The 22,788-nt window shown below is 46.8% G+C and overlaps 11 protein-coding genes across 11 annotated transcripts; 7 read left to right on the forward strand and 4 right to left on the reverse strand.

Moving 5' to 3' along the window:
- Window positions 1-27: 27 nt before the first annotated feature.
- On the reverse strand, window positions 28-1,156 carry N7506_009386 (2,4,5-trihydroxytoluene oxygenase; the record flags this gene model as incomplete). Its single annotated transcript, XM_056958679.1, has 3 exons — window positions 28-202; window positions 271-449; window positions 506-1,156. The coding sequence occupies 3 exons, from the start codon at window positions 1,154-1,156 to the stop codon at window positions 28-30; spliced, it is 1,005 nt and encodes a 334-aa protein (XP_056808069.1).
- A 515-nt stretch (window positions 1,157-1,671) lies between these two features.
- Window positions 1,672-2,652, forward strand: N7506_009387 (fumarylacetoacetate hydrolase family protein; the record flags this gene model as incomplete). The annotated part of the gene is made up of 2 exons (XM_056958680.1): window positions 1,672-1,842; window positions 2,065-2,652. 2 exons carry the CDS (start codon window positions 1,672-1,674, stop codon window positions 2,650-2,652), a joined length of 759 nt encoding a protein of 252 aa, XP_056808070.1.
- A 381-nt stretch (window positions 2,653-3,033) lies between these two features.
- Window positions 3,034-4,379, reverse strand: N7506_009388 (SNG1 family protein; the record flags this gene model as incomplete). The annotated part of the gene is made up of 2 exons (XM_056958681.1): window positions 3,034-3,185; window positions 3,269-4,379. The coding sequence occupies 2 exons, from the start codon at window positions 4,377-4,379 to the stop codon at window positions 3,034-3,036; spliced, it is 1,263 nt and encodes a 420-aa protein (XP_056808071.1).
- A 1,910-nt stretch (window positions 4,380-6,289) lies between these two features.
- On the forward strand, window positions 6,290-7,282 carry N7506_009389 (fungal specific transcription factor domain-containing protein; the record flags this gene model as incomplete). Its single annotated transcript, XM_056958682.1, has 1 exon — window positions 6,290-7,282. One exon carries the CDS (start codon window positions 6,290-6,292, stop codon window positions 7,280-7,282), a length of 993 nt encoding a protein of 330 aa, XP_056808072.1.
- Window positions 7,283-8,205: 923 nt separating this feature from the next.
- Window positions 8,206-9,172, reverse strand: N7506_009390 (uncharacterized protein; the record flags this gene model as incomplete). Its single annotated transcript, XM_056958683.1, has 2 exons — window positions 8,206-8,811; window positions 8,879-9,172. The coding sequence occupies 2 exons, from the start codon at window positions 9,170-9,172 to the stop codon at window positions 8,206-8,208; spliced, it is 900 nt and encodes a 299-aa protein (XP_056808073.1).
- An 864-nt stretch (window positions 9,173-10,036) lies between these two features.
- N7506_009391 (5-methylthioadenosine/S-adenosylhomocysteine deaminase n1) lies at window positions 10,037-11,716 on the forward strand (the record flags this gene model as incomplete). The annotated part of the gene is made up of 4 exons (XM_056958684.1): window positions 10,037-10,276; window positions 10,336-10,384; window positions 10,448-10,579; window positions 10,629-11,716. The coding sequence occupies 4 exons, from the start codon at window positions 10,037-10,039 to the stop codon at window positions 11,714-11,716; spliced, it is 1,509 nt and encodes a 502-aa protein (XP_056808074.1).
- A 1,628-nt stretch (window positions 11,717-13,344) lies between these two features.
- Window positions 13,345-14,340, forward strand: N7506_009392 (Amidase; the record flags this gene model as incomplete). Its single annotated transcript, XM_056958685.1, has 3 exons — window positions 13,345-13,478; window positions 13,590-13,881; window positions 14,044-14,340. The coding sequence occupies 3 exons, from the start codon at window positions 13,345-13,347 to the stop codon at window positions 14,338-14,340; spliced, it is 723 nt and encodes a 240-aa protein (XP_056808075.1).
- Window positions 14,341-14,834: 494 nt separating this feature from the next.
- N7506_009393 (chitin binding peritrophin-A domain-containing protein) lies at window positions 14,835-15,089 on the reverse strand (the record flags this gene model as incomplete). The annotated part of the gene is made up of 1 exon (XM_056958686.1): window positions 14,835-15,089. One exon carries the CDS (start codon window positions 15,087-15,089, stop codon window positions 14,835-14,837), a length of 255 nt encoding a protein of 84 aa, XP_056808076.1.
- Window positions 15,090-17,195: 2,106 nt separating this feature from the next.
- N7506_009394 (uncharacterized protein) lies at window positions 17,196-17,722 on the forward strand (the record flags this gene model as incomplete). The annotated part of the gene is made up of 2 exons (XM_056958687.1): window positions 17,196-17,380; window positions 17,449-17,722. The coding sequence occupies 2 exons, from the start codon at window positions 17,196-17,198 to the stop codon at window positions 17,720-17,722; spliced, it is 459 nt and encodes a 152-aa protein (XP_056808077.1).
- A 671-nt stretch (window positions 17,723-18,393) lies between these two features.
- N7506_009395 (uncharacterized protein) lies at window positions 18,394-18,632 on the forward strand (the record flags this gene model as incomplete). Its single annotated transcript, XM_056958688.1, has 2 exons — window positions 18,394-18,502; window positions 18,556-18,632. 2 exons carry the CDS (start codon window positions 18,394-18,396, stop codon window positions 18,630-18,632), a joined length of 186 nt encoding a protein of 61 aa, XP_056808078.1.
- Window positions 18,633-19,471: 839 nt separating this feature from the next.
- Window positions 19,472-20,998, forward strand: N7506_009396 (FAD-dependent oxidoreductase; the record flags this gene model as incomplete). Its single annotated transcript, XM_056958689.1, has 4 exons — window positions 19,472-19,776; window positions 19,827-20,089; window positions 20,142-20,506; window positions 20,573-20,998. 4 exons carry the CDS (start codon window positions 19,472-19,474, stop codon window positions 20,996-20,998), a joined length of 1,359 nt encoding a protein of 452 aa, XP_056808079.1.
- Between the last annotated feature and the right edge of the window lie 1,790 nt (window positions 20,999-22,788).

Below are 22,788 nucleotides of genomic sequence, written 5' to 3' on the forward strand. Positions count from 1 at the left end.
TTTCATAATATTCAATCAACGGAACAGTCAAGCAGTTTCTTTTTTCAAATCTTCAATCCTTCCAGTCAGAAATGCCAATGTCACATTTGGACCCCAGACGGCCATTGTATCTTCGGCTGCACGCTCTCTCGTCACCCTGGTTTGACGGTTCACCATGTCGCCGTCAGAATAGTGCTCGACGATGTTTCCAGAGCAGTCAAACCTTCAGCAGTTGAGAATTAGATATGATGATTTGATGATTCCAGCAGAGGAAAGACGGTGAGAACTAACCAGTAATCAAATATTTGGCTTCCCAGAAGGTGTCTACCGACACCCCAGCAGTTTGTCCAACCTTTCTTCTCCAGGTGGTAGTGTCCAAGAAGCTGTGTATCCATATCATCGACCTCAAAACTCGAGTGATGTGGTACACAGAACTCAACTGGGTGAGGAGGTGCTTGAATAAAAAAGCTCTGTAGTTTGTTAGCCAGAAAGATTTGCACGCGGCTTGACGTGACTAAAAACTTACATGATGATCCGTAAACTCATCGCCTTTATCGATATGCATAAAGGTCATCATGTTCTTCCCCGACTCTTCGTCGTAGAGAGAGTCAGTCTCAAGAAGATTGAATGTGTGAAGGTACCAGGAGACAGTTTTCTCGAATTGGCTCTTATCAACGATGAGTCCATAGTGACCAAGTTTATGAACTTTGCTAGGACCACCATCAAACCGCTGGAACTCTCCACGACGGGGCTTCTCGGACCACGTATTGAAGATGACTGGCTCGGGTGTTTCGTCCTTCAGAGATTCAATACTTCGATAGGTGATACCATGAATCAAACGAATGTTGATGCCATTGGGGTCTTTAATATCGACAAATTCACCACCACCGGGTGCATCCAGCCACTGTATGGGAGATGAATTTTCCAGCTCCAAGGCTTTCAAAAGGTCGCCACGCGAGGCAACGACCCATCCTCCTCCGATGAAATGGCGACGATCGTCCGGTGACTGCTCCGCAATATAGACGTAGGGGCTGTCGCCAAACCCACGGAAGTATATCTTATCATTACTTTTGTTAGCCACAACGAGGCCAAAATCCTCAAAGAAGCGCTTGGCCTTCTCCAAATCCGGATGCTGGTATTGGGTAAAAAGGAGGCGTTCGAAATGGATTTTGCTCATAATGGCGAGAGAATTATGACAAACAGAAAGGTAGAGGGAAGAAAAGCCTTGCGAGATTTCCTGCTTCGAAAATCGTTGCAATTTGAAACATGCGATTGATCTGGAGCTCTATGCATCCTATATGCAAGTATTTATATGCAATTGTTGACTAATCAATTGCATTTGCAGCATGGTGTTCACTATCTCCACTAACAAGCTTTGGTATGGAATCCCGGTTCCCTCCGCTTTATGGGGAGAAATCCCGTGTCGGAAGCGGCACTGATTGGATACAGATCCCAAATTCCTTGCCTTTCCCGATGAGTTCGCCATCGGCCTCCATTTTCGGTGTGCTGGTGACCGACCAATATGTCACATCGGATGTGACAAATTTTGCGAGAGATATTTATCGGTCTATAATTTGGGGCAACTCCAAGTGAGATAGATCTGCCCGATTGAAAAAGAAAAAAAAACCGCTACGATCATTCTGCGACACCTCTGAAAGATCCAATCAATTTGGCAATCAACTAGATTCCATAATGACATTTCAGCGCTTCATCCGTTTCATTGATGAAGATAATGTCGTTCGTTACGGTAATCTGAAGAGTGAAATGACCGCTTCCGATATCCTTGGGCAGCGGGTGCAGGTCCTCGAGGGGCATGCACTGAGTGGCTTTCTGCAGTCTAAAGAGATGAGAACCGTGAAGACTGTAAGCAAACTGTGCCCCAAACCCTACGAGAACTTGTTTTCTTCATTTCAGTGTCTCATTTATTTACACATTTAGCTCCTTTGCCCTCTCGAATCTGTCCCCATAGTCCAGTGTGTGGGGATCAATTATCACAAACATGCGCAGGAAACAAATGTGAGAAATCAGCTAGGCCCTTATGCTGCAAATGTTCTTGTAAAGTGCTAATGGCTACTTCCGCCACAGTTTCAAGTCCCAAGCCTTCCTGTCATTTTCACCAAGCCATCGGATTCGATAGCGGGTCCACTTGAATCCATCCCAGTTCACCCTGAAGCTCAGTCTGAGCTTGACTACGAAGGAGAGCTGTGTTTCGTGATTAGCAAGGATTGCAAAGATATCCCCGAGTCCGAGGCCCTGCAGTACGTCCTAGGATACATGGTTGGTAACGATCTATCTGCAAGAAACTATATCCCACACGAGGTTTCCGGATTCCAGATGAGCTACGGAAAGTCCTTCGATAAATTTGCCCCTCTTGGACCCTATATCGCATCCCCAGAAGTTGTTGGTAATCCTCACAACCTTCGTTTGACTACAAAGGTCAACGGGCAAGTGAGACAGGATGCAAACACCTCGGACATGATTTGGAACGTTCCTAGCGTGATCGCTCAATTGACCAAAGGGCGTACCCTTAGGGCTGGGACAGTAGTTATGATGGGCACACCCTCTGGAGTGGGCTGGTTCATGAAGCCTCAAGGGTATGTCAAATCAGGGCATGTCATGGAAGTGTCCATTGAGAAGCTCGGAGCCATTACAAACAAGGTAGTCTTTTGTTAGGAGTACCTTTGAATGGATCAGACCTTGTGCCATTTTCTAAAATTCTAAGCCATCTCCCTTATGATTGTGCTTCTAGTGTCTTGCAGGGACCACGATTAAATTGACTTAACCTTCACCTGCGTAGATGGGGTTTTGGGTTGAAGTTCCGGGCCCATCTGAGGGTTATGGTATGTCTAATTCTTGATATGCAAAGAAAGGAGGAGCTGTTCGTACCGAGGTATGACTGGCGGTGCATAAAATCACTGGTCTATAGTCTATCTTTCTAGCATTCATTTCCACATGTCTTTTATATCAAAAGAAGTATATCAGGGCAAAGGCAAGACAATACAACATAAAAAAAAGATTCGTGTGCCTTTGCCGCCCGTGCAGATATAATTCACCTTACTTGCCAAATTTTATGATTCTCCAATGCATGATCCGATTGGCAATAGGGAAGAAAGCGAGAGAGACAGCAATCCAAACGAAGAGGACCCCAAAGTCGAGGCCGATACGTGAGTGTGTATCGAAGAGAATTGTACGAGAAGCTTCGACAACTGTTTTGTTCCTTGGTTAGATTCTTCTTGCTTAACATATAGAGGGATGAGTTTTGGTGGATGAAGCAGATAGTTTTACTTACTCCTGTGAAGAGGCCAAGCATATCCCCACCGGAAAAACCCTGGAGCAAGGTCCAAAGAGTAGAATCCAGTTGCAACATTGGTGATTACCCAAAAGATAAGGAAAAGTGAACTCCATGGAAATCCAAGCACCATGGCCATATTTTCACATGGGAACCCAAGAGCAGACATGCCAACCCAGTTTAACGCCCAATACACCACAAATGAGCTAGATCCATATCCGTTGGCGTTCCTCGCAGGGAAAATTCCAGGAACTGAAGGGTTCGATAAGGGAATTTGGAATGCCAAAGATACAAGCGAGTAGAAAAATGACAGGAAGAAATATGCCCCAATGTTGGATAAAACACGCCACATGATCCAGTGGGACATCTTCAAGGTGGATAGGTTGCCTCCGAAATATTGCAAGTGGATTGGCATGAGGAAGGGGAAGGTGAAGAATGCAATGATGATCAGGTATATCAGTCCGATTGTAATGGCAGGCGTGGCCACGGCGGGTCCAAATGGTCTCAAGTCCAATGTTGTGAATCCAATGCCTGGGTTCAGTGCCTGAGGGACTCTAGAGAGTGTAGCGAAGCTGTTGTTGGCGGCAGCTTTGACCCAAGTGGAACCGAAGTTAGAGAGAACAGCACGTTCGAATTGGTGGATCGCGGGCATAATGTAATTGGAATAGGTCGTTGGATCACGAGCGGACAGGGTAACAACCAAGACTGCTCCGCTGGGATCATATGAGGTGTTTCCCTGAGAAAGAGCTGCATTCAGAAGTGCAGTGGCATTGGAGTTGATAATGATGGCCGCATACGCATGCTCGTCATAGACAGCTTGGCGCACTGCCACAGGGTCGTTTTGAAAGTCTGCAGGAGACTTGATCTGGTAACCTAAACCAACATCACGGGATTCAATGATGTCAAGAGTCGTGTTCGCAACTATAGGACCGACTAGGGGGTCGGCTAAGCGGTATGGGTCGACTTGGCCGTCAAAATCGACAACCCACACTGTCAATGCGGACATTTTCTTTTCGACACTGAATTGAACAGCCCAAAAGAGGGATAGAATTGCCAAGACAAATACGCAGAGAAGGAAAACTGGACATTCGCTTAGCTTCAACTCTGACATTCTAGGTCACATGTATAGCGATTGTTTACCCATTTGAGCCCATTGACGGGTCACTCGCAAGCGAGTTACATTCAGAGATGAATGGAAGAATGAAACAGGCGTAGGTATCTCATTCTTTTCGACTGATGCTTCCATGTCGTCTTGAGAGACATCACTCACCAAATCATTCATCCCTATCGAATGACAATGCCCCTGTGAATCAATATTTCTCGCAGCCACGATTTTTGACAATTGATTTAGGACGGATACTGAGGAAGGGAACGTAAATGAAGAAAGATAATCCTGAGCACCCAGACAAATAAAAGAACGTTAGATGCCTAATAAGTAATAATCAAATTCAAAAGTAGGCCGTAAATTTATGTTAAATATCATTTCGAGACCCACTTTGCACTTGGTGAAATTTTACATCGTCGCGTCGGAGGAAAGTGTGAAAAGAAAATCTCCGAGGCCATGATTGAGATTCGGGCAAAAAATTGGAATCGGCCCGTTCTCATGATTAAGAAGATATGTTGGCGACAAGAGCAAGTAAAGAAGCACACCCAATGAAACCGTCACCACCTGCCATGGGTGGATGATTTTGTAAGCAACACTCTTGGGAGTAGAAAGCCCCGGGACCCGAGCGAGTAGCCACTCAAAAAATGATGCCGGTGGCGTCGGAACTAGCTACAACCTCGCACATTCGACCTTTCACCTACGGTATTCGGCCTCGGCTTTTTACTTGTTTATGGCCCGACGGCCGACCTGAGTGGTGGACAGAGCCCAGGATGAAGATTCATTTTCGAATTCAATTTCGGTCGATATTCTTACCAGTTCTGCCAAGGCGGGACGGGTAAGACGAATATGCCATTATTTCAGCCTGTACTAAGTGCAAGCTAGACTTAAAGCTATATCCACCGATCGACTAATGGCGCTTGAGTGAGGTTCCTCGATCCAGAAATCCCACGTGGCCGCGTTGCCTAACCCCTGCACATATGGGAAATCGCTGCGGTAAGACACCACATGTGTTGTTAGTAATCAGCTTTCGAGTCCACGGGTAGCTTTTGAAAGCTTCCTTGGAGAAAGATGAAATGTTGTTTCGGGAGACAGAAGGTGAGGGTTGGCAAATAATCCGAGGGGAACCTTTCTAACTGAACTTTAAATATTACACTCTAATGATGATTGATACTGTTCCTGTTGCTTCATGGGTAGTTGCAGTATCAAACAAGGCTTCGATTTATTTCCACGAATTATAGGTGTTAAGGATTCTTTTCTTCTGAGGCACAGGTTGAGTTATTGAATGTTTTCGGACTTACCAGATGCCCATCGATATCGATCGCTGTCGTATCTGACGATGGTGATCATGTGGCGATGCATGTTCCATTTGGGCTAGATATGGTGGACCAGACCCCGACCTCGAGTGTGGGTACGGGTTTACCATGAAACACCATTTGACGCGATGACCCACCTTTATTCCGGTGTTAGTTTCGAGTTCGCCGGTCGCGATCCCCATTTATTGTTCAATACACTAGATTATCAAGTCACGAAGCGCGTTTGGTTTGCACAGTGACCTGCTAAATTTCGCAGGTGAAAACTCATTTCCCTTGCCAAAAGCCCCGGAGATATCAAAAATAAAAGCTCCGTAGGGTGGAATAATGCGAGATTTTAAAATCTCAACGCCGTCGTATATAGTTAAACTTTTAATGGAAAGTATTCAAGTATCTTGGGTTCAAATACATTTATAAGACCAATCCCTTGTAAGGAGAAAAAAAAAACGAAATAGAAGAGCACAATCGTCACTCAATTACGTCCTTACTTGTGCTCATCTTTTCCTGCACCTCGCTTCTAAAGTACGCGCCTACCACTTGGAAGTGTGCACAGAGTACATTTAGTGACACCTGATGATTCATCCAGTACAATCTTGGAAACACAATATGCTCCGTCATCCACCCAGTTTGATTCAGAACGACACACAACCATCCTCCTATATCCGTCCATCTGTAGGTAGCGCAACGGCCGAGTGTGAGACAATCCCCGCGACTACATCGGATTCAGATGTCAGGAATAGTGATTGCGCATTCCCACCATCTTGCTCCCAAATTTTCATTCTATGGGAAACGTTTCGACAAAATGTTGCCCCCGTGGTCAATATATTCCACCTCCCAAGCACCAAGCAAACATTTATGAACGCCGCGATGGCTCCAGATCTCGTCCACCGCGACACGAAACCGCTCATGTTTTCCGTCTACTACGCAGCCGTCGCCAGCATGACCGACGATATATGTATCCAGAATATGGAGAATGCCCGTTCAACGCTGTTGTTGCATTACCATTGCGCCACCCAGCAAGCTCTGATCAAGGCCAATATCTTCCACACGCAAAATATACAGGTTTTGCAAGCCGCGGTTCTCTTGTGGACATGTATGCAGAACCAGGATGATCGCGGTTATATCTGGTCTATGGTATCTCTGCTATTCCGCGTCGCACAGGCCATGGGTATGCATCGTGATGGTGGAACCATGCTCGACCTCACACCTATTGAAGTCGAAGTCCGAAGACGGATCTGGTGGCAGATTTGCTTCTTAGATGTACGATTGTCTAAGATTAATGACCGTGAACCGCTTCAGTATCGGATATTATTTGATACTCAGATCCCATTGAATATAAACGATGAAGACATACCAGCGGACTCGACAACCCCAGCCGTTGAACGAGCGGAAGCAACGGAGATGACATTTTGTCGGATGCGCTGCCATCTCATTGCCGCGGCGCAGGAGATGAGTTTACTTGGCCGAGGTACCGGGGCAGAGGCGAGAGAAACCTCAAAACCTTTTCCTTCGCGGCAGGCAGAACGGATTTTGCATAACTTCCGTGGGTCACTTGAAAGGAGTCACATAAGACAGTATAACTCGTTTATTCCTTTGTGATTACTGTTATTGCGTGCTTGACTTCTTGTGAGCCTCGATTGAAGGGGGTTGGTTATGATGTATGAATTGTACGAGTCTGGGACAGGTGGTATATAGACATAAGTTTTCTGTCTTTCTCACGTTACCGTATTCTTGCCCGAGAAAGCCCTCTAGTTTGGATGCTTCTATGAGTTCCTGTAAAAGTGTTAGAAGTGCCTGCTTTGCGCCAGTGAGAAGATATTATCTTGCGGAAAACCCAGCAGGCTTCCAGAAGGACCACCATAGCCCACAGTGCTTTTCCTTTCTACCCATACCCACGCAAATATTGACAGAATTATTGAAGTGTTGCAATCGTCACCTTCAGATCCATTCCGGATGTCTAGGATCTAGCCAGCTGACAAGTGGACTTTGGAGTTAGCCGAACTCAAGACCAATCTCAGTGCCTAAGCGGGTCGCACCATGAAGATGGACAAAATTTGTGGTCGGACCAATCTTCAAATAGAGCAACAATGTAAGACGGCTCAAAAGGTGAAAAAGATACTTAACTACGGAAATTGGCTTTACTTGAAAGGCCCACTATGCCGGAGGATGTGACAAGGCTGCTCGGCAGGTATCTAGCTGGAATAAATTCTGATTACCTTACTAGACTCGCGAGACATATGGCTGAACGCAGAATTTGCGCCTCGTACGGTGGGTGTCTCGAGCATTCCTTTCACATAACACGTATTCTCATGAGCTAGACACCAAGTCACATGATAATGGCTCTGGATCTAGTCGTGCAAATTCGAGCAATCTGACGAAGAAACAGAAGGGACAAACGACATGTATTTTGAATGCAGCTGATAGAGGAACAAGAGAGAAGCTATCTGAACAAGATCCTAAAGGAGTGAAGATCACCTGATCCCCCAAAATATCGATGCACTCCTCGCCATGAAACAGCAGAATCACAGTTCAAGATGCTGCTTGAAATAATCCTCGAGTGTGACTGGCTTCACATTGGGGAAACGGTCGCAATCCACAGGCTCGTAGTCCCAACTTCCTTTCAGCATGTGCTCTATATAGCCAAGGCCAATGTACTCTTCATGGTCGACAGGATCGGTCGTCTCACGAGCCTTCGTGACCATCGAAACGACGTCGTCAAGTGAGCCCTCGTGTTTCAAATGTGCCTTTTCAGATCGCGCGCGCTCATAAGTCTCGACCAGTTGAGCAGGCGTAAATCTAAAGCTTTCGACCCGGATAAAACCGCCTTTGTCGGCATTGGGAGCGGAAACGGCCTCAACAGTGTATGCCGCGATGTCATCTGCAGTAGTACAGATCCATTCTTTCTTGCCATCGCCGAAGTACGACAGCGTCTTAGTCTGTCGATCCCAAATCTTGTCCCGGCGATTGGAAAACATCCAATCGGCGATAATACCAGTGAACATATAGAGTGGCTTGATGCGGGAGCTGATGCGGACCTGGGCATCAAAAGCGAGATATGGGTCGTAAGACTCGTGCTGGCCGATGTAACCCAAAGTCCAATCGTAATTCCAAGAAGCTGCATGGAAAATCTGCACAGTGTTAAATATTTGCGTTTATTCAAAGCTCGTGTATCTCGATTGGTATAACTTTACTAACCTTGACCCCAGCGCGCTCAGCGGCTCTCAGCAACAGAAGTTGGCCCTCGACCAAGACTTCCGGAAGGAAACCGTATGCGCAAATGACCGCATCCACGTTCGCGACGGCGCGTTCCAAGGAGGGTATATCGTAAATTCCCGACGAAACCACAAAACTCTCCAGGTTCTGACGAAGCTCTGATGGGAGCTTTGCTGGATCACGGCCGATGCCTCGCACCTCGTGGCCTCGTGCAATAGCAGCTTGGGCACAAGGCTGACCGACTGTACCAGTAATTCCAGCAATCAATATCAACATTTTTGCGGTCCTTTCAGGAAAAAAGAGTCTTATGAAAAAAGAGAGATGATATTCCTTGGGGTGGAGTTTTATACAGCTCTTGTGTCCCTTTGAATACGTTTGGTTCTTGTTGAAATCGGGTCTGCATTCCAGGCTCCCGTAATTTGTCATGAGATTTTCGGTATGATGCACAATTGTTGATACCTCCGTTCCAGTTGCCGATCCGGCAACCGTGCTTACACTTCGGCTTCTAAGATATTTTGTCCTGCCAATGCCGAGTCCGGCCAAACCACCCGATCCGAGAACTAGTATCACTTAGGGTTGTTCTTGGCAGCGACACCTTGGTGGAGACGGCAATTTCGCAAACTCCGGGCCCACTCCTCGTCACCGGGTTATCCAAACCTTGGAACTTACGGCATTCCATACAGAAGTTGAAATGAATCAAATGATGGTCTGATTTTCTAGCTGAAGTTGTTTGTCTTAGAGCATCAAATCATATACCTAATACCGACATAACACATCTTACCTCGGTCTTTCTATCCTTGAACGCTGAGAAGCCTAGATTTTAACCACATTTCCGCCTTCTGCGGTATATATGTATTTGCCATCTTCCAACCAAGCAGAGTATTGTAATCTGATGCCCAGGTGGTAGATGTTACTAAGAGTGGGGAAATATCAGTTTTAATTCCGGGCGGGGATAGGCTTCAGGCTTTTTCCCGGGGAATCTGGGCCAGGATCGAGCGGGGTCGAAGTCATGGTAGGAGTCTTGGAAAGAAATTTTCATAGGCTCACAGTTTTCTTTTAAATCCTTTCTTCTGATATATAAATGACGGCTTCCATCTGTGAGAATTCCGGTCTGTACGACGATCGTTGTTGGTCAACAAAATGTCTTCCGCCACCACCGCAAATTACCAATCTCTCCTGCTTCAGGGTGGAACAATCTTGTTTCACGAAGGAAACAAGGTTAAGATTCTGGAGAACTGCGACCTCCTCACCGAGGGAAACAAGATTTCCAAGATTGGCTTGTCGCTCACCGCACCACCAGGTTCCAGAATCCTGGACTGTCGGAACCAGATAGTTTCCCCAGGTTTTATAGATACCCACCGCCACCTGTGGCAGAGTCAGGTAAAGATGATCCGCACTAAAATACATCTTATGAGTATGGGCTTATCGTATCGGGGCAGCTGAAAGGGAGACATGGGGATGAAACTTTTCTTCAATATATGACGTCTGGTATGTCGCATGAAATGGTATACTGTGATTGTCTCTTGCAAATTGCTTACAAACCCCGCAAAGGAAATCAACAATCTTTCAACTACACCGCCAAAGATATCTTCTGGGGCCAGCTAGTAGGCTGTCTAGAGAGTCTAGATGCTGGGGTAACGACAGTTGTGGACCACGCTCATATGACCTACTCCATGGAGCATGGTACGAAATCGTCAATGTATTAGACAGAAAGGTGCTGACCTTTCACTAGCAAATGAAGGCCTGCGAGCGATGGCCTCGTCTGGGTTGCGGGGCTTTTTCTGTTACTCCCCGATTGAACGTTTGAAGAATTGGACCTCGACTTTCGAACACCATAAAGATACACTTCCAGAGTGGTGGAGTACCCATCTAAAAAAGCTGGCAAAGGATCAGCCCTTTGGGAATGGACGTGTCCATCTGGGCTTGGGATTCGACTCGTATTATTTACCAAAGCAGACGGTTGTCGATCTGTGGGAGAAATGTCGCTCGCTTGGAGTACGACTAATCACCACGCATTACTTGGCCCATTACATGCCAGGTGTGTATCCCTACATCTGTGGTCTAGACTTTCGGCTAATGAAGAAAGATATCATCAAAATGATCGCCGACTACGGACTATTGAAGAATGACTTGATCATTTCACATGCGACAGGGCTAGCCAAAGATGATGCCCAGCTAGTCGTTGAGAGCGGTGCATATATTTCTTCGACTCCCGATACGGAGCTTCAGATGGGTCTTGGAGATGTGGTTTGCTTCCGTGAGGATATCAAGTCCAATGCTTCCATCGGCATTGACTGTCACTCCAACAATTCTGCAGACGTGATCACACAGATTCGCCTAGGCATGCAGCATGCACGAGGCCAAGCAAATCAGACAGCCATGGACAACGGGGGCTATGCCAAAATCGACATAAAATTGGAAGAGGCCTTCAATTTGGGGACAGTTCAGGGTGCTAGAGCAGTGAATATGGAGGATCAGATTGGAAGTCTAGCCGAGGGCAAGCTTGCTGACATTGTTGTTTTTGATGCTATCAGCCCATCCATGATCTGTGCCGCACAGCAGAACCCCCTTGCCGCCATTCTCCTTCATTCTAGCGTCCGGGATGTCCGTATGGTCATTGTGGACGGAATTATTCGGAAAGAATGCGGAGAGCTGTGCAAACTGGAGCTTCTGGACGGTCCCAATGGGGTGCTCAGTGAGAAAATGTCCTGGGACAAAGTCGCCAAAGAGCTCCTCTCAAGCCGCTCCGTGATAAATGAGCGTGGTATAGGTCAAGGGCAAGATGTAGGAAAGGAGGCTTTAGTTCATTTATACAGTTGAAGACATGTTGGGCTTATTACGCCAACCTCTTGAAAGATGTGCCGTTGGCGGTTAATTTCAGAATTGATGTTTTCACCGATTACGGCTCAGTTGACATCAACGATCTCAATTTGCAGACACGGATATTGTGTAGATATTCTTGAGGATAGAGGTCTTCGTGTATGGTCCAAATGATTGTGGTAACTCAGCTACTTGGATATTTTAATATAGGTTCAGTCTGCTTCAAAATCATTCTAAGTCGAAGCACGTAGGAAGCAAATGCTATCACTTTGGCATGATAAATGTTGGCTAGGGAAGCTTAGCAGGTACTCTGGCCAATCAGTTTTCATATATCCGTTCGGCTAGAGTACCACGAACTGCGATCGCGCGACCCGGGGTGATTCTCAGATAGATCCCTCCTTTTCCAATTCGCCCTCACACTTCTCACCCTTGGTCGTGCGACCGCAAAGCGGCGGCAATCTCCACCGATTCGGAAATGTCAGACCCCCTCCGAGGATTAAATTCGGTGATATATAGATGATAAATTGACCTTTGAAACTCAGCTATATTGAGAATGCAAAGCCAATGCTGCAGTAACTTTTCATTCAGATATTCAAGGCTAGAAATAGCCCATGCAAATTTCATAGAGCATTTCGAATGAGAAAGACGTAGTTCTTCGGTTTTCCGATTTTAAATTCAAACATCCTTTTCATAAGCAGATTCAAGCACCATAATACTAGCATTAAGAAGAGATGACACTTTTCCGACCAAATTTGGTGAGCCTGCTTCACATTTTCATTTCGAGATAACTGGGTCCCAATTAGACCTCGACAAGTCCCATGGGACTAGCAAAATTTTGGTCCCAAATCCTGGTCCCATCACTCCCATGGGACTACGCTAAACCTATCTAGTGAAGTAGGAAGAGCGCGCTGGCGGTCTGACATCGCAGACAAGACGACGGGGGTGCTCAGTGCTCGGCGGGAATAGGGAGGCATGCAAAGCCCTAGAACGGCCCGATTAGGAAGTAGATGCTGTTTTGCCAGAGAGGTGTAGAATGCTTGGATTGCTATGCTATGAAAACGGGGCTAGAAATAGCCCAGGGGTGCCTAAGGCACAGGTGGGAGCGGTGCGGTTTCCCCACTACACTAGGTATTTATCTAACCTAGATTGGCAATGATTTTAAATCTTGGCATGCCAGGAAAGTTTCATGGGAGTGGGTCCATGGGACTTGTCGAGGTCTACTATTCTCCATACCCTGTGGTCATATGTGCTTGGATCTTTGTTGAAAAGAAATATGATCTTTATTGACAGCAAAAAGAATGTATTAGCATTAATTCTCGATTTAGCGGCCTAGATGTGGAAAGTGTGACAGAACCAAGTGAAAATTGAGAATCTGGGTTGGGCCCACCTTGGGCGCGCTTGACTCGATTGACCGTTCGGATTGCCGTGCAGCAGGGTATCATGGTACAAAAGGGGTGACTGTTCTGGGCCTAGAGCCAGCGAGCTGCATTCTCACAGCGCCGGCAGCGGGAAATTGATGTACAACATTCATAAAGACATGACGGAAAAATGGAATGTGGTTGAGAAGAAGCGGAGATGTTGTCGATAATAATGACCGAGGTTTGTTGATTGGACGAAAGTCTCCGTCGATGCGAATTTCGCCGTTGACGATCTCGCCCTTCGGGATTGAGTGTATCTTTCAGCTCCTCGTAAGCGCCAATACAATCTTTCACGGCGACCATGAGATCTGCGAATGTTGCAGCGAGGTCGGTGAGCAGATTAAGTATGTGAAGAAAGGTGCGCCAAGAGCTCTTCTCTGTTGTTTGGGGAGAAGGCGTTTTGACAGGGTAGAAAACTTTGGTCAGTGTGAAAGGGGATAGTGGTCTGGTCATAGGTGGGCGAGTGGCGAGGAGCACGAACAAGTCGGGACGGTGAATTGTAGACATGATGGCCGTACGCGGCTGGTGGGGCAGCGCGCTAGCGGCCGACGCGGCGTTGAGGTGAAGGCAGTTCCCGGGAAGGCGATAGCGGCGACGCGGGGTCTTCGGAGTGGTGACGCTGGGGTTGTTGATTTCAGAAAGAGAATGGGAACCAGATACTGTTTTGTGGAGGCTGTGGCAGAACTATCCATGATAGGGAGCTCTCAAGATCCTTCGGGGAGAAACGCAAGTGGAGGGCGGGAGAGAGTGAGTGAATAAGAAAATGAGAGTGTGAGTGAGAATGAGAGAGTGAGAAATTGAGGCAGAGAGAGCTGGATCTATCCATACTATCACTCGTTTACCGCATTTCGCGAAAAGTACACCGAGAAACATAATGGAAAGCCGCCATATGTACTTCCTTCCCTACAGTACCGATGGGAAACAGGCGCAGCTGTGTCCGAAGAACAGCACAAGGACGCCGTACAGCGGATGGAAATCTACAAGGCATGGTTGCTCACCGCAATGCGTGCCGAATCTACCAGCGAGGCTGAACCGCTGGTTGTTCTTCCAATCGGAAATGTCGCTCCGAATTATAGGGATGAGCCGTCGCCATCGCCTCGCTGGCAGTCTGCGCTAGATCAGCTTTTTCTACCACCTATTTTGGGCACTCCCGATATTGCCATACCCATTGGTGAGGTGCCATATGAGTCGAAGATCACCAAGTGAACTGAATACTTGGCAGTTGTAATTGACGTCATGGGCGCCGCAAAAAAGACCTCGAGCTCCTGCAAGCTATCGAAAAAGTCATGGAGGTATCAGGGCGTCCCACTACTGTTACGACAGGAACAAGAATCTTCCAGTGTCAAAAACGAACAATTGATACGAGTAGAAATTGTGACTGAGAACAGAAAAGAACGTCAAAACCCGGTGTTTGATAGAGCCAAAGCTGAAAGTTGTAAACTTCATCGAGACGTAGGTGACCACCAGCGAATCCTCACTGCCGTATGTTTTTCTTTTTTTTATTGTCCCATTTAGGACGGTTTCCTTTACAAGAATGCTGAGATGGGAAGGAAGTTGATTTTCAAATTGGGGAGAAATCGAGTGGAGATCTTAGAACAGCAGGACTGTACACAAGACTGTGATTGATGGTCGATTGAGCCCTCTCCGAGCACACCTCTGTGGCACATGTTCCAATTTGAACAGTAGATAACCTCCCACGATCACCAACGGTGCCCGCAGCTAGCAACCAGGTGCTCATAGTCACAGACGCTTGTCTTCGCCTGGAAGGCGGTTCCAGGGCCACAAGTCTTCAAAACGGGTGTCCCGCCAACAGGACATTCGTAGAATCGGTGGCAGTTTTGAGGGTCGGCCCACGCCACCGCGCCGGCGGCGACCTCAGTCACTGGGGCGGCAGTGACCGAGGAAAAGAGCATGAAACTCACAACAGCATTGATGGCTTGATAGGCGAAATGCATCTTGTCGACTAATGTGTCAATTAGCCATGCAGTCTTTGGATAGTGAAAGGGTGTCAGCTATACCTGAGTTGGATTTAGTCTTGAGGATTGAGACCTGATAGAGCGAGATCGGAGTTTGAGAGATATCTGTGATGGTGATGGATAGAGCTGTACATGGGAGGCAGACCTTGGACTTTAAAGACTTCGTGAGTGTTCCGCATCGGCTGTTTTGCTAACTGTCAAATTCCCACAACATTGTTTATTTTGTTTCAAAATGTGGTCAACGCCTCCGAAATTTGATGTTACAAAGTAGTCATATTGGGGCCCTTGTTTAACGAGTACCCCTTCCAAGGTTGGCGTGTTGTGGGAGAGCGTTGTGTATATCCAAGCACACCAGGGCATGTACATCCCGAAATATTTTGGAGAAGAATTCAAGCCTAGATATCCGCTGTCACTTTACCGTTTTTTGAGTTCATTATGCTTATTGACTGCCATGGACTACTGGGTTGAAGATGGTCCATTCAATAGTGGGCGCTATCGCCAAACATTGTTTGCTGCACACTTCATGCTCCTATTATTTCAATTTCTGTCAAATCCTGGATCATGTCACATGGATTCAATGTGTGGAAATGAAGAATGAATTCACCGAGACACTTTGCAATCATTTGATGAGACATGAGCTTTCCTTTTGCTTCGAAAGCGCTTGAGCCCAAGGTGACATTGGGACTCTCGGGGCCCAGGGGCTGTTTACGTGCGTGTTTCCCTGGAGTGGTGGTGTTGTTCTTTTTTGGTGGCAGGAAGGGGGCGAGAATCAAGGGTGTTCATTTTCAAACTGATCAGGTACAATCTCTGGATAGGTTCTTTTACGTGAGAGGGCAATTACCTGAGCGAAAGCTCATGTGGCATAAATTTTAAGGTTATCAAGAAGACGGGGGAGCCCTGCGCGGGTGCCAACACCCGAACTGAGTTGAAGAATCCAAGGGCGGAATTCTGCATTCCGTTGGTCGAGCCCTAGGGATAGCCAACTACGGGGTAGTATCCCATTCTTCGGTAGATCCCTCCTGTCATATGATTAACCATTGTCTTAATTGTCCTGTTCTTTACTGTGCAGCCATTGGTATTTGAGAGACCATGAGAAATATTTCCACCCAATGATTCTGAGCAAATTGAGAGCTTCTCACAGCACTATCATCACGAATCCAACAATTCACAGAATCACAGGAAAAACAGAGAGACAATGAATTTTTAGGCCATGGTGATGAAAAGTAGTTAAAGAAGCGCTTCAATACGAGATTTCCAGAAACTGCATTGAATATGGCCCAAAACTCCGTTGTAGAGCCATCTCCCTGCAATCGAGCTTGGGATGTCTTACCCGGGGACTTACTCGGGAATCATTCGGGGACTGATGATCTCAGATAAGATCTGAATCGCAAGCCGAAGTCAATGGCTCGGTGGGGGCTAAATTGAAAAACCGGGTCAGATTGTGGATCGTAGGAGTTGGCTGAAGCATGGCCCCCAAGCTCGTGGGCGACAACTATCGAGGAAGGGTGCCTGGTTCCAAGGTTTGGAGTGCAATTTTCGGGAACTCCGAGAATTAATATACCAGCAGATGATAACTCAATGCTACATGACGCATAGCCTGATAGAATCCTGGGCGTGGGATCATGGCCAAGGCTGTTTGTTCCCCACTTAAATCCTTCAGAGCCAAGTTCCTGAGACGCTAAATATTTTGAGATCATCTATCTGATTACCATCATTTTGGCCCCATTCGATTTAGCTGATCAAACTTGGAAGGGAACGAAGATCTTTCCGTTTAGCGGAAACGGCTTCACATATAACCTTGGAATCGATCCACTGAATGTCTCTTTTGGGCATGTTCAGCGAAACCGACGATGAGGGTCCCTGAGTCAATATTATCTGATTGCCAAGACCATTTAGCCCCAATCACTACAACAACTGATCCTTTCAACCTTGGAATCATGGGTGAGAATATTTCTCAGTGTAGTGCGTCAAATGTATAAATAATCTCATGTCTGCGGACATGAGTTTGATCAACATATCCAACAACCTTGGACCTCGGGAATCTTTCAGGCTCAATCACCCTAAGTCTTCCAAAAACCCATCAAAATGCACGTTTCCACCATCATCACCTCCCTTGCAATTGCTATGCTTCCCGCCGTGGCAGTTGCCGACTGGGCCGAGCTCAAGGATCAGCTCAAGCTGTCTAGCTGTGGCACTGTGTGCAGCAGTATCTTGCCCGCTTTCAGCAATGACTCTTTCGATGATATCTGCAACAAGCTGGTCGAAGACGGGTGAGCCTCCATCCTCAAACTCTTCTCTCAGAAAAAAGACACTTTGACATAGCTAACATACCGAACAGCTGCGCAAAGGCTATGATCACCGGAGATAACGACGTGGGATCTATTGGATTCGCCAAGAATGGCGATGTCAGCTGCGATGATGCTAAGCCTGCTGGCCAGCTTACTTGCACCAATGCCTTCCGCGAGGTCGTCAGCTCCAGCACTGGCTTCGGAAAGATCGGCGGTACCCGGTCTCAGCAGAAATCCATCTACAATGCCGATGGTGTGGAACTCGGCGCCATTGCCATGACGGGCGCCTGCCTTCCTATTGGCGAGACCAATGCCTGCTCCTAGGCCTGTTTTGAAAGACATGAAGATATACTTTAAAGACTTTAGCTTGTTTTGATTTGTATTACTTCTTGCCATGGTATGTCGACAACAAATGCAACCCCACAAGGGCACGTTTACTAGCCAACAACTTGACGATCTGGCTCTGGATTAGCTAGGACTCACTTTCTACTTGACTACCAAGAGAACCGACTTTCCCCATACCAAAGATTAGTAAAAAGTCATGTTATTTGTAAGATCTTTCCAATATTTTTTCTTCCCTTTTTTTCCAAATCACAATAACTGTACCCTGGTACTGCCAACTGTCAGGGTTGTGAGTAGTATGGGAGGTACAAGTGGCAGTCACAGATGACTCGAGAAGTTGAGAACCTTCCTAGACGTGAGTCCCGTGCTCCCACATCGCCCATCTTCTCTACTTCCAAACCTCCACCTAATTTCACACTAATACCGACGTTGCATCGAATATCCGCTTGGCTTCACAATCCTTGATCTTTGTGTTTATCATGCATCAGGCCACAGCCCCATTTCTAGTTGGCCTGGAAGGCAGCGATATAACAACAGATGCCGATCCCCACTTATAGTTGCCTGCCCAAACCTAGGTCATCGCCGAACATCTCGACGAAACAGCTCTTCTGGCGGACCGGGAGGAAGCTGAGCGACATAGCCCTATTTTCACCATGGCAAAGTTTCTGCGCTATCGGAAGAACGACGTCAGTCGAAATCTTGCGTTCATGAGAACCCATCGCCAGATCCCATTCGTCGTCGAGAATTTCGACGAGTCAACGAGTAAGTCATCACCCTACATCCATCGATATTGAAGTTGACTTATCAAAAGACAGTTCTTGTGCTGCGGAATCGAGTCAATCCCCCTTCAATCACAAACCTGATCTATGATCAGGTCTCCGGGTCAATGTGAGTGATCGTTCCAATCCTACATTGGCGCTGAAGGGTATCTGTCACATGATCGCTTGCTTTATACTCTAGCGGCTGACCCGTGGACCCATTGGCTTTCTGCCAGATGGATTGTGATATTCATTTTGTTGCTGTTGCATACGGGGGCTTCGGCAATCAAACAACCTCATGAGCCCCCCTCCCCGAGGCATCGATACCACAAAGTGGCTGCATCAGGTTGACGCAGCAATCATGGGCTTGAAAGAAATATGTCATTATTTCCAACCAATTAAAGAAAGTAAGTGAATTTTAGAGTTGTAGAATATTTTGAGTTTCCACCAAGCTTTGCACTGAAACTTTATTTTTTGTGGAAACCTCGACCGTTCAATACTGCCTAACTGTTGACCTACTCATGTGTAGACAGAAAGAAGCGCTTGAGACCTCCGATATATATGAACCAGGCGTGTTACACGGGGCGTCCACGGGTCTGGTTGGAAACACTTTCTGTCAGTGTCTCCCGAGGTCATCCTGTACTGGAGTTTCGAACTGTATTACGTCACATCTCAGCGGTTGATTTATCCAGACCTCGCCTATAGATTCCAAGGTTTGAACCGATCGTCGAGATATCACGCAAGATAGATAGCAGGATGCACCGATCATACATTGTTCACTTCAATGATAGATCTCTCTGCTCGTGATGTCATGTCGAACCGTGTATAGTTCCAAGGTTCTTATTGAGCGGTATACTTACTCAGTTCCAGCTACGCGAACTCTTGAGGAATTTTTATCTATTTTCATTTGAATGGTCATCAGCCTTCAGCATGGCTCGGTAGAACTTCATCCAAATATTCAATTCCAGTCTCAATGCCCGCACAGCCTTTACTTCAGGACTCCGTTGTCATTGTTGGTAGTGGCATCTCAGGACTTTGTCTTGCTCGAGCTCTAGCACGCAGAGGAGTCAAATCAGCCGTACTAGAGAAGAGATCTCGGGATGCTGCAATTGGTGGAGGCGCTTCGATAGGAGTTTTCCCAAATGGAGCGAAGTGTCTTGATGAGCTTGGGCTGTTAGATGAGGTCCTCAAGTTCGCCGATCCTCTTCAAACAGCATCTCTATGGAGTGACGGTGTTTTGCTTCGACGAAGATTGTTTCCGCAGATTGTTACTCGAAGGTAAATCCCCAAAATGCCGAACTCAACGACTCTAACATGATCAAAATTAGGCTCGGTTACCCAATACTATTTCTCCGCAGGCGAATACTGCTCGATATATTATATAAAGATATACCAGAGGGTCTCGTTGATTTCTTTTATGAAAAGAATGCCAAATCAATCAAGCAAACACCAGACGGCGTCTCGGTTCTCTGTGGTGATGGGACCGTTCTTCGTGGGTCGCTAGCCGTCGGAGCCGACGCCGTTCACAGTGTTATACAAAGCCACATTCGCTATCAAGCACCATCCCACTCATTAAGATCGTTCTCTGCGCGTGAGTGATTATCATCAGCCTCCAAACAATTGCTTTGCTCACACAGTGCCAGCAAAATCATGTACCGAGTTTTCATGCTTGTTTGGGATCTCTAAATCCACCGACAAAATGACCAAGGATACCCTCCACCAATCATACAACCAAGGATTTGCTGTGACAGCCATCAGCAGCCTGAAAGAAACATACTGGTGTGTTTATCTCCACGAACTACCTTCTGAGCGACGATTTGGGGGTGATGGCAGCGGATCAATCGAAGCATTCTTGCAACCCATCTTACACAAAAGATTTGCCTGTAACATCACCCTATCTGAACTGCTGGACACCGCTTCAGTCTGCCATTTATTTCCGCTGGAAGAACGACTCTGTGAGAAATGGTACCTTGGTCGACTCGTCTCTATTGGCGATGCCGTTCACAAAGTGAGTCTCATACTCTAGGTTGCCATTGCCGATTGGCGCGAGAAAGCTAGTGAGCTGACTGCTTAGATGGTTCCAAGTTTGGGGCAAGGTGGCAACATGGCAATGGAAGATGCCATGTCCCTTGCTAGATCGTTACAAGAACTATTCCGTTTTACATCTCATCCCGACTCTGATGACATCGAGCGTTGTCTTATGGCATGGCAAACCGAGCGTTTTGACAGGGTCAAGAAGGCCTGGTTTACCTCTCACCGACTCATTCGACTGGAGACATTTGCGTCCACAAACTATTATGTCTTGGCCCGATTCATTTTGCCGTTTCTGGATAATTATATTGCAAACCTGTTGTGCACCCTGTTTAGAGAAGAGGATGATTCAAAGCGGCCGGAATCAAGGGTCCTGAATGCCTACCTTCCGCAAGTCTTCGCCCCCGCCTGTTGGATGTTGCTACTTCTGCTGGCACTAGGAGCATATAGCTATTCAGGTGTCGAATAACCGCTCAATACATCTCGTGTACGTGTCTTTTCAAATTCTTCCTGCAAATTCCCTCGTGATCCGTCTTCTGATCGTAACAGGATTTGAGATCCCTGACAGGAAGCGAAATTTAAACAAGCAGAGCCTCGGAACGAGATCAGAAATCATAAACCGTACAAATGTAATTGGATAAAATCTCTAAGCATCTCATGATGTTTTTTCATAATTTTTCTGTTCTGGGTTTCAAGTGACGCATCAACTTCTCACAGAAGCTTTTCTCATGAGTAATGTATCCGTGATGGCCTCCGGGAAATACTTCCAGACTCTGACCCAACAAAGACGAAAGCTTGATGACAGGCGATAGGGCTAATGCAGAAGATCCGGCATCCCCTCTGCACAAGCACAGTTGATCTCTCCATTGTAGGATGTTCTCCAAGTCCAGAGGATAGCGAGATATTGCTTCAAGCTCTTTTTCGAGATAGACATCCTTTGAATCAAGCGGTAGAGACTTCATTCTTTTCAAGATGGGTGCGTCTTTCAACGAAGCAATGTCAGATGGGCTACTAAGAGCAGGCATCAAGAGACGACCCGCGGGTGCGGATCCAGACTCGGTATAAGTATGGATCGTTTTTCTCATGATATCCTCGATATAAAGACGATCGGATGAGGAAAGGAGGCCAATCAAGATTGGTTCGTGTATGATGAGTTTCGCGACCAAGTGTGGTTTCCTTTGGAGGAGCTCGAATCCAATGGTAGCACTTCCTGACGACGCAAAAACAAAAGACGGTCGGCGAGGAGATAAAGTCTCAAGAATCCGAGCACAATCAATGGCGTTTCTTTCAAGAATATTGGAAAGTGACTCGTCAGAATCGATGGTACTGCTATAAAACCCTCGCCGATCGAAAGTAATCACGAAGAATTCACGGGATAAGAGTAAAGCAAGAGATTCGAAAAACAATGCCGCTCCATTACCTGCACTGACGAGCAAAACAGGATCATTCTTGGATTGACCATAGGTCCAGTAATGGAGCGATGCACCGTCAGCTTGAATTTTTCCAGATTGAGGTTCCGCCATATCTTGAGTAGTATGATCCAAGGATGTTTCTGGATATTCTGGACAAGTGGACTATTTTAGGTCAAATCAGGGATCCAAGTGAAGAACGTAATGTTCTGTTGCTCCGTCTCCAAGTCCTGTGGGGCCGGGGTTTGGTTTCTTCAGTCCGACCTTGGAATGCAAGGGATGCCAAGGTCGCCGCGCAACTCAATTTAATCCCCCCCCGGAGACAAGAGCAATTGTCCTCACGGCCTTGGGCTGTACTCTGTACTGGGCGAAAAGCATTGTCAGGTTGCTTCGAAATGGAAGACCTAGCCCGCTGGCGGTGGAGACAAACACTCCAACGCTTGGATAGAGTGACGTCTAGAGGCTCAACCACATTGAGATCTCTCCCTTTCAAGAGCGACTCGGCAGCAAGTCATTTTCGAAAAATTTAAAAAATATTGCGTTGCTCCGTGTGAGCCGGTAGTCACTTGCCTTGCTCTCCTTATGTTTTACTATTCTTTGCCGGGGCCTGTGGCTCTGTGGTCTCACGCTCCAGCACAATTGGATGGGTTGACAGCCATAAGCCATAGCCTCAGAGAACTTATCGCTCTCTCCCTCCCTCCTTCCCTCCTTCTTTTCCTCTCTCTCTGTGTGCCTCTCTCTTCTCTCCTAGGTTCCTCGGGTCTCCCAGCAGAGGGAATCACGATACATTTCTGTTTTCCCGCGCTCTCAATATTCCAACATTCGAATTATCTAATGTCAGTTCCAGTAT

Source organism: Penicillium brevicompactum (genome assembly GCF_028827555.1).
Source record: "Penicillium brevicompactum strain IBT 35665 chromosome Unknown utg000006l_segment0_segment0, whole genome shotgun sequence".
Lineage (NCBI taxonomy): Eukaryota > Fungi > Ascomycota > Eurotiomycetes > Eurotiales > Aspergillaceae > Penicillium > Penicillium brevicompactum.